Below are 13,432 nucleotides of genomic sequence, written 5' to 3'. Positions count from 1 at the left end.
AAAGTAGTACTAGTGTGTGTCTTGAATATCGAGATAGAAATACTAGAATGACCCATACAAATTGGCTCGATTGATAAAAACGGATCATTTTTTAGCAAAAGGTCATGTATTTGAATCTTACTATCGTATAAAAGGTGTGTCGTTGAGTGATACGTAAGAATCCTGGTAAATGACTGGAAGTTTAATTTTGTGATAGTGATCGAAGTCGAATTCATCCAAATTTTTTCTTACTTTAAAAAAAAGTATTTAAATGATCAATGTGTGTTTGCCGGTTTAAGCGGTAAATTGTAGTACTGTATTAAATTAAACGAGTGCCCATCAATACATAATAGAAAAATCCTACCAATGCTTGAAACAACCGGCGTTTCTGTATGTCGTTTTGAGTAAGAGCCTTTTGGTAACTACAAGTCCTCTCGCCAAAATGGCCCGTTAATTTCGTTTCGGTCAAGGGGGAAAAAAAAAATCCCGAGGAAGATTTCCATTTCTCTTCTCAGAAATTTCATAGAGGAGGCCATTTGTCTCCAAGAAAGAATGGCATCAATCCAAACAATCCTGAAACTTCTCCATGACCAAACACTAACCATTTTCACACACCTCACGCACTAGATATAATAACATGGAAACACACTACCCTAACGCTACTCTCACTAGGCAGCACCACCATCAACGGACGGTTCAGAATCAGAGACCTTACAGCCACAGCGGAGGAGCCGGAGGAGGACCAAGCCCTAGCATTGAAATGCCGAAACAGCCTTCCCATACGCCGTCCGATAATGACCAGAGCAGCGCCAGTGAGCTCCGGGCAGCGGCACTGGATTGTAATCTCACTTCCCTTTGTGACCACATCCAATTGGAAGGTTTCAATAATGGCGCTTTCTCAGACGTCATCGTGCATGCCATGGGGTCCACTTACCATCTCCATCGCTTAATTCTATCTCGTAGCTCTTACTTCAGGTCCTTGTTCTTCCTACTCTTTTTTATTGTTTATAGACATAACTGCTGTTGCATGGTGGGAATCGTGTAATTTTAGTCTGAATTCGTGAAAAGATGTAGTAAAGTTCATATCTTTTAGCTAGAATCATGAAATTAGAGTTCTCTGGAGACTAATTTTAGGAGGAAATTTCTGTTGGGAAGGTGTTTTAATGATTTGGTTTCTTTCTTAAACCCATTATTGTTTGATAGGATGCCAGTGAGTCTAACCATGCTGAACACCGCAATGCTCAACCTTGGTGTGATTTTAAGATTGTCTTCGAGCTTGGGTCAATTATCATTTGAGCTGAGCTTATGTATACAAGTTGTAAACTTAATGAATTTGTGCTTCTTTTTTTTTTTTAAAGCATTTTTGAGGTTGTGCTTAAAAGGTTGATGAAGAGTAAACCTTGTTGCAGCTTGGTTTGATTAGTTGAATCTAGCAAGCATGACTTGCTGCCTCTTGCTTTATGAACTTGGTTGCTGTGCTTGTATGCAAGAAAAAACATTCCTTCGATAGATGTATGTTGAATGCCTCATGTCTTGGATCACAGTTGTTTGTTTTTGTACTTTGAGCTGCAGAAACATGCTTCAGGGACCCTGGAGAGAAGCTAATGCGCCAATCTTGACCTTGCATGTTGATGATAGCAATGTAAATGGGGAGGCTATCTCAATAGCTTTGGCATATCTCTATGGACATCATCCTACGCTTACGGATAATAATGCATTTCGAGTTCTTGCAGCTGCATCCTTTCTTGACCTTCAGGTACTTATTAATTCATGGGATCTAGTTATGGTTATTTAAGAAATTATTATCTGCGACATGTTTAAGCATCCATAATCTCTGGAAACAAGATGTCTGGGGTTATCGACTAAGTTGATATTGAGAGCTGTGCTTTGGTTTTAAGCATTAAATAATGCTTATGTTCTGCTTTCTAGTAAGTTAGCTTAGCAAATTTACTAAATTGATATGAACCATAGAAACTGTATGTGGTACTTGTTACCCAATTCACTTGTATTACTCATATACACAAGGATGAGCATTGGCACACTGATAAGATCTCTGCAGTGTGATGAAAGAAGTCATAATTTTAAGCTGTGGAACCAGCTTCTGCTTTCACTCCTTCGAGACCTGTTTATTGGTTCTATTGACCATTATTATGGAGGGTCCAGATTGGGCTTCTGGTTGATGGCTGGGCTTCCTTAGTTTCAATATTCAAGTATGGTTTGTGTTTCTAGCCATATCCTTTGATAGGGCAAATGGTCATTTTTACCAATCCAGCTGAGTTCCTTGTCTTTCCCTTTCTTGAATCTGTTGCATGTTTCTTGGCTTATCTCCATGTGAACCTGTGATCATCTTTAGCAGTCTTCTGGTGGATGTACTGAATTGTGCTGTCATAAGTCAATGTTAATCAAGTAAAATGAGATTGAATTTTCGGGTATTTGGTTCTGATCTGACTGTCAGATCAAATTATTTATCTCTCTCTACACAACACGAGTTTTGGATAACCTGAAAGTTAATCTTGTATCTGTCAAACTGTTAGCATGTTTATTTGCTCTTCTGAACGTGTGTGCACATCTTCCTGGTGACTTTTCCACCTCCCTTGCATGCCATAGTAACCCTTGATGTTTTACATGCAGGATTTGTGTGCATTCTGCACAGATTTCATTGTGTCTGAATTGTGGACTTCAAACTTCTTAGCATATCAGGTTTAAGATTTCTGGTCATGATCTCTATCTTTTCATCATCAACATGTGCTTATTTGATACTATTAACTTGGACTTCTCAACTAGGTATTTGCAGAGAGCCAGGATTATGGTATATATGGAGAACGAGTTAGGAACGCTTGTTGGGGTTACCTATGTCAAAGTGGTGCCATAGAACTTAAGGAGGTGACAACTGGAAATGCCTGTAACACCGTGACATATGATGTTTAGAGAATTTTTTTCTCGAACTACCTTTTGAACATGCAGCTTAATTCCCTAACTGATGTATATTATTGGAGAAATTGTTTGAAATTCGTAACATGGAATAGCTAATTCTCTTGAATGACATGTGCTTCAAAAATTCATTAGTGTGTTTTCAGGATGAAGGGGCTAATTTGAAAGACTATTAGCATGAGTAGGTTCTTGGAATCTTGCTAGAGGAAGAGTACTAAGTTTCCCATATTGGAAATGGATAATATGTTTATTTTATGTTTTGTATTTTTACTTGTAAAGAAACTGACAAAACCTTGATTTCCTTAACTATGTCACCTTCTTGAAAGCAGACACTAATTGCATAGGTTTCTCAGAGTTTTTGGGAAAGCACATAAGTCTGCGTGATTATAGATCATGAATTAAAAGGATATTTAAGTAAATCACAATATGATTTTTTTTCAAACAGTATTGGAATAATGCTATTGTGGATTTTGGCTTAATACTTGAACATTTCTATACTGTGATGATGGAAACTGTTTTTGCATGCATTGTTTCTTCTTGTGAATGATGTTTTATCTATGCCTTTTGCAACTCAGAATCTTTTCTGATTTCATTCTATGCATATAACGATGACAATACTGATAGTCTCTTACCTAATCCTCTGAATAAGACAGGTGCTGCCTAAGCTATCCTCTCAAACTTTGCATGCCCTGTTGACTTCCGATGAATTATGGGTGCCCAGTGAAGAAAAAAGGTGAGGAACTATTCTTTTGATTTGAATTTCAAGATTGAATCACTCGTTTGGGTATACAATGAATCACCACTCATCTAGAAGCATAGATTATAAGTAAACTAACACCTCGTATTTCCTGTTCTTGTGCTGGCTGGATTGTTTTAAATAAGCCTAAACAATCAAACTCCGTGATGGTGGTGCAGCAAAATTGAAGAGCCATATTGGATTAATAACGAATCTAAATGCTAAAAAGTGTATGTTTTCACCAGGTTTTAATAGACTAACAGTTAACATCCCTGTTGATGAAAAGGTTTGAACTGGCATTATATGCTCTCCTTGCAAAAGGTGCTCTTGGCAAGGTGGAGAACGAAGACTCTGGAAATTGCAGTTCTGAGGTGGGAAAAGCTGATTACGCTGATGATTCTATAGGAAGTGGAAATAACTTGATTGAGGATTGCCCTAAAAGATTGGAACTTGAACTCGGGTGTATCGATTTAAAAGATGAGCACGAAGGCCAAAATGCTGCGCACAACATTTTGGTTGAGCTTGCTGATCAGGTAGTTGATTCACACTCTGAGGTTCAAAGTTGCAAACAGAAGGTTCAACAAACAGCATGTGAACAATCCAACACGGTGGCAGAATACCGTTCCAAACTTGGACAAGCATCATCAAGCAGCTCCTTTCCATATACAGGTGGTGGAACTGGGTCTTCATGTTCTAATTTTGAAATGCCAAGTGGTGTTCGTCCTTGTGGATTGGGGGGAAGTACAATGGCAATGGAAGGACCTTCTGAGGAAGATTCATGCTACCAACTGAATAATAACAGTTGGCTTCCTGGAGATGAAAGACATAGCATGTCCATGAACTTTTCTCGTGATGCAAGTCTGTCCAGCGAATGGGGAAGATGCAATATGCCTCCTCTATCATGGGGTGGTAGGACTGTTGGGCGAAGAGAGGTGAAAAGTTGCTTGACTGGGCATGATGGTCTGAGCAGGGAATATTATGATGCTTTTGTCAGTATATTTGAAGCTGGCACTCTTTTATATTGCAATATGTCTTTTGAAGCTCTTCTAAGTGTCAGAAGGCAGCTTGAAGAAATGGGATTCCCTTGCAAAGCTGTGAATGATGGGCTTTGGCTGCAGGTTTGAAACTGAAATCTTGCATATTTTGTACATGTATCTTGATGATGCAAACATCTGATTTGTCTGATATCTCCTTGCTAGTTTGACATAGAATTTTGAATTAAAAATGTATAACCTGCCAAACGTGAGAGGCTATTTGCTGAACAAACAGTTGCACTTCAACAGAATATTTCACCTATCTTGTGCAAAGATTTTGCTATTCTTTGCTTTCCTGAAAGCTAGTAGTCACTTGTTTCTCTATTCTTTCAGATGCTACTAAGTCAGCGAGTTCAAGAAATTGGAGCTGAGACATGCAAAAACTGTTGCCTTACGAGTATGGTATGTGCATGTAGGCAACCATATGGATATCCTTGTAGTGTTCCAGCTACTGGGTATTACATGCAAGATCATGACCAGAGTAATCCATCCAGTGATATTGGAAACGTGTTTGTTACTGGTTCTGTTCAGGGGGAAGGAAATGGCCACTTCAGGCCTGTGCGTGTACATATTCGAGGACCTATTGATGGGCTTGCTGGTATTGGACGAGGAACTACATGTGTGCCAGCAGCTGCATGGACTCCAACACGTTTTGTTTTTTCTCGCGTACCATTTGGTATGGGTAGCCGGAACTGTCAGCAATCTATCGGTAATGATGATCCAGAGAATAGAGCTGAGCAAAATGGAGACCTTGCTGGGGATGGTTTGACAGCATTGGTTGGGCTAAGTCAGGGAGGAAGTCATATGGGTAATATTCATGGGGAGCAGATACCAAGAGATTATGAAACAGAATTACAAAGCAGACTGGTAGATTCCTCTGTGACTGGGCCAAGTACTAGTGGTAGGCATATGCAAATGCTGGATTCTTCTGAGCATGATATTGGAATTGAGTGGCAAAGCACGAACAATGGGATATCATTGGACATGAAGACACCTCTAAGTCACTTCCCTCCCTTCCGCTTTGCGTGAGTAATTATTCTTTATGACTATACATTTCGCTAATTGGACAACTGCATACATGTTCAAATGGCTTCTTTAGTAGATTTTTGCAACACTGTTTGCGGGTTCAGATGTTTGATACATCTAATTGATATTGGTGTTGCACTGCCTGCAATAAGCTCGTATCTCCACTTAAACATGGAAACTGTTTGTTACTGCTTCTTCCAGAAATATGAATGAGATCATGAACTAGATTTTATTTCAATGAGGTCTAAAACTGATATAGATGGAAGGATAACTACCCCTTTCAGGTGTGTCTCTGGCCCTATGACATTATGACACATCGCATATATTTTCTATAAAGACACAGTTATTGGGCCTTTCCTTTTTTAGATAATTTTTCAGCAGGGGAAGGGCAGGAAGGAAGAGGCAGGAATGAAGGGAAATGGAGAATGAGAGTTGATCCTTTTTTCTGAGATGAGGAACCATGATCCTAAACTACTGGGTCCTATCCAATTCTCAGGGGAAAAAAAACTAATTTAACCACAAAAATTAGCAGACACCATGGCGGCTTTTTTTTTTTTTAATTAATGAATATTTTCTGCAGTTCTTTGATGCTTGACCTCCCCTTTGATTCTTCTGTTTCCCACTCGACAGGGTTGAGTTTCAGGATGTACACAGGCTGGGTGATGGTCAAGTGAAGCACTCTCCAGAAGTCTTTTATGCTGGTTCGTTGTGGAAGGTATCTGCAATTCCAGTTCTTTTGTAAATGTATGTCAGATGACAACTCCTCCCCCCCCCCCTCTTCCCCCTCTCTCTCTCTCTCTCTCGCAGTTGTAGGTCCATTGTGATACTTCACACATATTTGTATCATTTCCTCACCTTTTTTTTTACTCGCTTTTTTGGGTGTCATGAATTAATAGGTGAGCGTTCAGGCTTTTAGTGATGAAGACCCTCAAGGGCGGAGGACCCTGGGTAATTTTCCCCATGCTTCATATTAATAACTTCTACTCTTGATAGCTTTTATCTCCATCGTTCAGGTCAAGTTTTTAAATTCTTTTGAATTCAGGACTTTTCCTTCATCGGCGGAAGGCTGAGATAGCTGGTACAGTGAGAAAGGTCAGCCTTTTTCCTAGGTGGTTAGAACATGACATGGTTTCTTTGAGTGATTACATTGAGCTTCATAGAACATGTGCTTGGGAAAAGTCGTATAATGTGATGGATTATCCTATTCGTGGATTATGTTTTCTAATTTGCTGGAGTTCGTGGAAGGCCTTTAGAGTATCCAAACTTTGCTCTTCCCTTGTGGTGTTTTCTTCCACTTAGCTTTCAAGCTAGCCTCGTTTTCTTTTATTGTTTTTCAGGTCCATATGTATGTTGATTCTCGTGAAAAAGTCACTGCTAGATACCAGGTGAAATTTGATAGAGGACTCTCTTATCAAAATCTTCTACCTAGTTTCTTTTAGATATGACGCTCTGCAAGAATATTGTGTTAACAAATGTGGTGTCTTCTAACTTTACCTTTCTTGAGCCAGTTGATATGTCCATCAAAGAGAGAAGTAATGGTCTTTGGAAGCTTTAAGCAAACAGGAACACTTTTGCCCAAGGCGCCCAAGGGATGGGGCTGGCGTACGGCTTTGCTGTTTGATGAGCTTGGTGATCTTCTGCAGAATGGGGCGCTGCGGGTTGCGGCTGTTGTACAGCTTATGTAAGGAAGCTTGGGTAGATAAACTGCAATTCTTGATCATTTTGGATATCTGAGTCCTACCATGAAAGTTGACTGACAACACTGTGTTCTGTGTTCAGATGAAACTCAGCTTTGCAGTGCGAGGACTGCAGTTCGGAGCTTTGTCAGAACTTTTAACAAGAAGCTAAATCTTTATCGCAAGAGTTTTACAAAGGCCAACCAACATTGGACTGGAAACACAGAAAAAGTTCTTACTTGTTTTCGGAAGTTATTTAAGCGTGCTGCTGGAAGAAATATACATCCAATACTTGAAACATAATTAGCCCATTGTGAAGGGGTAATGTGTATTTTGAGCTATCTTTATCAACATATAATTAGCTCATTGTGAGGCTGATAATGAATGCTGAATTAGTAAATGATATTAAGCGTTATTGTCGATAGAGATTCGAATCTTCTATTAAAACCCGTGCCATTATTATCTATGTTGTAACTGATATAGTTGTTGTTCTACTCTTATTACTTCTTATCGTCCTGTTTTATGTTCCTTTTTCCTATGAAGGAAGGAACAGCTGCGAGTGTGTTTGGATTATATATTATTTTCTCCTTATTTATTATATACACTGACTTACTTGCATTATCAACACAGTTTTCAATCACTTTTTTATCTCACATATATCACATTAAAAAAAGTGTTACAGTATTTTTTCACCAAATTATCTCAAATAATTTACTATCCAAACACACTTTTATTTCATGGTTCTAGTAACTACATAGATGTTATATGATAGTAGTAGTATTTTATACGAATCTCGGCACGCATCAAGAGGAAGTTGATTTTTCCTTTTCAGCCGTTTGAATCCTTCCAGGATTATCTGTTCCTCTATTCTAGCTTTTAGTATGCCATTTTTCCTGTTTGGATAGCAAATTATCTCAAAGAATATTTCGCTTGCATCATAAATACATTTTTCAATCAACCTTTTCATATTTTTAACCCCAATTTTATCTCACGTACATCACATCATAAAAAGTGCTACGATAATTATTTCAAATAATTTCTATCCAAACTTTCCTGTGATAAATACTAGTGTTGCAAGTCTGTGGCCTGCTACCAGTGGAAAAACTTTGGTAAGGCCGAGCGAGCTGTCATGTTCAGATCAGATATTTGGGAGGCGTGTTCGAGTTCTTCTTTTTTGCCTTGTAAAACGCATCAGTCAGATTTCCCATGTTCTGTTTCCATTTCGTTTTCCTGAATTCTCAGATGCTTTCAAACAACTTACTAATTGATTGCACTGTTAAATGCTGCTCCTACTATGGAAATGCATTCAATTATTGCTGGTGGAGTTGAGATCGAATGTGGTCCTCCTGCGGGTTTCCTCAGAAAAAAAACAAAAGATTTTGTGATCCTGCTGGAAATACCTGCGTCCAGTATTGTCATATCCTAGCATGCCTACTCCTATCACCACGGGAGTATATTTTTTAAAAAAGAAAAAAAAGTACTACAATAATTTGATATATATATATATAAACTAAAAGAATGATTAACAAATATATTTATGAAAATATTATAAAAAAAAAATTGCAAAACAAACAGGGCAAAATAAAAATAATTGGTGGAAGAATATTCTACGCACAAATGGTGACAAACAGAAGTGCCTAGGTAAAGTCTTAGTCGCACAAGTGGTGACCAAGTGTGGCCAATTTGATCTGGACTTTCTTCAATCAATGGATAGGGTCAAGAGGGATGAGCTGGTCCCTGCTGACATTTACTGAAAGTTGATGTGCTCTCCATCATTTTAGCTTAGCTTGGCGGTGGGATTCACGGAGGGTATTGGGCAAATAAAATATTGGCGTCTTGTACATTGTTGTTCTTGGCATTTTGCCATTGGCGTTCCAGAATTGATCCTTTTTTTTTTTTTTTTTTTTGGTTGAAGGAAAAGTGTGGACGCACCTCACTCATGATTCATGCACAAGACTCTAATAATCTAAATAAACAAATGGTGGCAGCGGACAAAGCCACCGTGAGATTTTGATATCATATAATTAGGGGACAGTATAATTAGGGGACATTTACCCGCTACTATAGCCACATGACATCCTGCTAAATCACGTGCTACATTGCGCATTGGAAATCCTAAAAGCTCGCTCAATCGAGATTCTCACAATGATTGTAGAAGCTTAGCGCCGCCAACAAGCTTGGCCTTGTTTGGATTGCCGGTTTCCGTCGAAAAATTACGTCGTTTTTCGTGATCACATTTCCCTATTACCTTTTTCCCTCACATACATCAAATCGCTACAGTAATTTTTCCATGAAAAATCACGGAAAATGCAATCCAAACACAACCTTATTTAGTTATTTTATTTTATTTTTTGGGTTTTTTTTATACTATAATGACCTTGTTTAGCACTTGAATTTTTTGTCAAGTTTATCTGCTACAAGTTTTTTAAAAACTTTAACTACAGTAACCTCAAAAAACTTTTCAAAGTTTTTAAACTATATATTTCAAAATATTAAAAAAAAAACATACTTCAAAAAATTTTTTAAAAATTTCTACAGTAAGTTACAATAAAGTTTTAGACAAACACCTAAAAAACTCACTTGCCAAACTACTTAACTTTCTCAACTGTGAAGTAAATTATTGCTCGAAATCTTTGGCGCTTTCATCCAAGATAGACTATGGGCCTGTTTGGAACCTGAGTTTTTTGGGAGTTTGTCTAAAACTTTACTGTAGTGCACTGTAGAAGTTTTTGAAAAAATTTTGTAGAAGTTTTTGTAAGGTGAAAAACTTTTTTGTAGAAGTTTTTGAAATGTTACTGTAGACGTTTTTTGGATTATTTTTAGAGGTATTTTTAAAACATATTTTTGAGTATTTTATAATTTATAATTTATAATTTATATATTTTTAAACATTTATGCATTTATAATACATTTATAAATATTTAGAAATAAATATATTTATATATTTATATAAAAATATAAAAATGTATTATATTATATATAATGCGTAATATACATATATTTATAAATGTATAAATATATAATTAATATAAATGTATAAATTATAAATGAATATTATATAAATGTATAAATTATAATTTATAAATGTATATGATGATTATGTATAAATGTAATAATATAATTAATATAAATGTATAAATGTATAATTAATATTGTTTATAATTTATAATTTTTATTGTTTAAATATTTATATGCATTTATGCATTTATAATACATTATAAATATTTATAAATAAATATATTTATATATTTATATAAAAATATATAAATGTATTATATTATATATAATACATAATATACATGTACTTATAAATGTATAAATGTATAATTAATATAAATGTATATATTATAAATAAATATTATATAAATGTATAAATTATAATTTATAAATATATATGATGATTATGTATAACTGTATTAATATAATTAATATAAATGTATAAATGTATTAATATTATGTATAAATGTATAATTAATATTGTTTATAATTTTTCATTTTTATTGTTTAAATATTTATATATATTTATGCATTTATAATACATTTATAAATAAATATATTTATATAGGTATATAAAAATATATAAATGTATTATATTATATATAATACATAATATAAATATATTTACAAATGTAATAATTGTATATTATTATAAATGAATATTATATAAATATATAAATGAATATATTATAAATATATAAATATATAATATTATGTATAAATGTATTAATATAATTAATATAAATGTATAAATGTATTAGTATTATGTATAAATATATAATTTATATTGTGTGTTAATATTATGTATAAATGTATTATATTATACATAATACATAATATAATTGTATATAAATATATATACATAAATGTGTAATATATATAATATGTATTATATATATTAAATATATAATATATAATATTTATATAAATGTATAATTACATATTTATATTAATATTAATTTATATGGTATATTATATTTATATAAATATATAAAAATATATTTTAAATAAAATAAAATATTTATAATATTTTTAAATAAATATATAAATATATAATATTATAAATATATAATATATATAATAAATTTTTGAGGGTGAGGGACTCAAAAATTCAAAATTTTTTTTTTGAGGTTACCGACGCCGGGAGAGGTGGTGGAGGCGGTGTCTGGTGTGATGGGTTGGGTGAGGGAGGAAGAAAAGTTTTTAAGAAATTTTTTGTGTATAGATTTTTGAAATGTGTAGGTAAAAAACTTTGAAAAGTTTTTTGGGGTTCCTGTAGCAAAAGTTGTTAAAAAATTAGTAGCTAAAAAACTTGGTAAAAAACTAGGGTGCCAAACAGGCCCTATATATATATCTTACTTGGGCCATCTCAAAACAATATCCACTATTCTAGTATACTAGTATTTCTTTCAACGATTTATTTAATGGGCGTTCATGGGACGATCGTTAAAATATATTTTAAAAATTATAATTTTTAAAATATAAAAATAATTAAAAATTTAAATAATTACAAGGGATAAAGGGTAAGATTAAATAGGAAAAATATATAAATGCAAGAAGGATATTAATTATTAATATTTGTGTGTGTATATATATATATATATATATATGATAGGTTAGATGAATACTATATGTGTTAACGAACATCTTAACGGCACTCTGTCAGAAAAACACTTTATTTGAATTGTTGGCTAGACGCTAAAGCATTTATATTTTTGAGGTAGTAACCGTGACACGTGACAAGGACATTATCCCTTAATTACCTACGTTTGAATGACTGTTTCTATAAAACTTTTTAAATAAAAAAAAACTATTTTGTGGTGATTTTTTATAGTCATTTATTGGAAAAGAAAACTTTACATTTTTTTAAAAATTACACTAGTAATTGTAAAGCAACAGGTTTAAAGTCCATCAGAGGTTTCTGTTCATCATGAATCATTCACGAGGCAACGCCCAGAAAAGCAACAAACAAACAAACGAACGAAAACCCCACCACCTTTTGAGGTTTTCTCCAAGAACAAAGAAACAAACAAAATTTAGCAAAAAATAACAAAGATACGAAAAAAAAGAAAGGGACAATTCCAAAAACCTCATTTGAATATTTTACTGCCTCCCTCAAAGTTTTGAGAATTACACTAACTTTTCTTGAGTTTAATTATCTTATAATATTTAGATCCGATCAATAATTAAAAAATTATATTATGAGAGAGAAAATAATGTGATTTCATCATCATTCCTCATCTACTACGTTATTTAATTAATTTAATACCGATCCACTTATTAAAAGAAAAATACTAAAATTTGTTATTTATCATTAGGAATCAAATCACATACAACATAGTATATTATTTTATAAACGGTTTATTAAAAAATAGCATATCATAAAAAATAATATATTATTTTATATTTTTCATCTAATACAATATTCAAATTACTCTTTTCAATTACATTCTCATTGTCAAACATAACCACCAACAAATAATCAAAAATTTTGCAAAAAATAAAACACAGAAAATAGACTTTAACATCATAAACATTCTTGTTGATATACTAAGGTTGCTTTTTGGAATTTTTATGATATTAAAGTTCACTTTTTGTAATATTTTGGTTACAGATTTTTTTTAAAATTATTTGTTGTTGATCGAATTTGACAATGGCTTTATAATTGAAAAGAACAATTTGAATATCATATTTAATGAAATATATGGAATAATATACTATTTTTGATGCCTTATGTGATTTAATCCCTAATGATAAATAATAAATTATAGTATTTTATTTAATGTCTGGATTGATATTAGATTAATTAAATAATTTAGTAGATGAGGGACAATGGTGACATCATATTATTTTCTCTCTACTAATATTACTTTTTAATTATTGGTTAAACCTAGATGTTATAAGTTAATAAATTTAAAAAGATATTAGTGTAATTTTTAAAATTTAAAGTGAAATAATCAGAAATCTCGAGGGGGATTTTTGAAATTATTCTAAAAATAGAATCAGCAGGCCACCACCTCCACGTAATACAAATAGTACTGCTGTACTAGTAC

At 33.4% G+C, this 13,432-nt stretch overlaps 1 protein-coding gene across 3 annotated transcripts; it reads left to right on the top strand.

Moving 5' to 3' along the window:
* Positions 1-353: 353 nt before the first annotated feature.
* On the top strand, positions 354-7,860 carry LOC113738102 (uncharacterized). Of its 3 annotated transcripts, XM_027265286.2 has the most exons (13): positions 355-954; positions 1,552-1,735; positions 2,611-2,679; positions 2,764-2,862; positions 3,564-3,643; positions 3,933-4,764; positions 5,014-5,705; positions 6,337-6,421; positions 6,603-6,654; positions 6,749-6,798; positions 7,044-7,091; positions 7,215-7,387; positions 7,486-7,860. In XM_027265286.2, the coding sequence occupies exons 1-13, from the start codon at positions 617-619 to the stop codon at positions 7,487-7,489; spliced, it is 2,706 nt and encodes a 901-aa protein (XP_027121087.1). In that variant the 5' UTR covers positions 355-616; the 3' UTR covers positions 7,490-7,860. The 3 variants fall into 3 exon arrangements, 2 of the variants coding, with proteins under 2 accessions (XP_027121087.1, XP_027121088.1); XM_027265287.2 differs by lacking the exon at positions 7,486-7,860 and having other exon boundaries at positions 7,215-7,391; XR_003460031.2 differs by lacking the exons at positions 7,215-7,387; positions 7,486-7,860 and having other exon boundaries at positions 354-954; positions 6,337-6,450; positions 7,044-7,081.
* The last annotated feature ends 5,572 nt before the right edge of the window (positions 7,861-13,432 follow it).

Source organism: Coffea arabica, chromosome 3e (genome assembly GCF_036785885.1).
Source record: "Coffea arabica cultivar ET-39 chromosome 3e, Coffea Arabica ET-39 HiFi, whole genome shotgun sequence".
NCBI lineage: Eukaryota > Viridiplantae > Streptophyta > Magnoliopsida > Gentianales > Rubiaceae > Coffea > Coffea arabica.
Note: the sequence above shows the minus strand (reverse complement) of the source record. Positions and strands in the feature narration are given on the sequence as shown.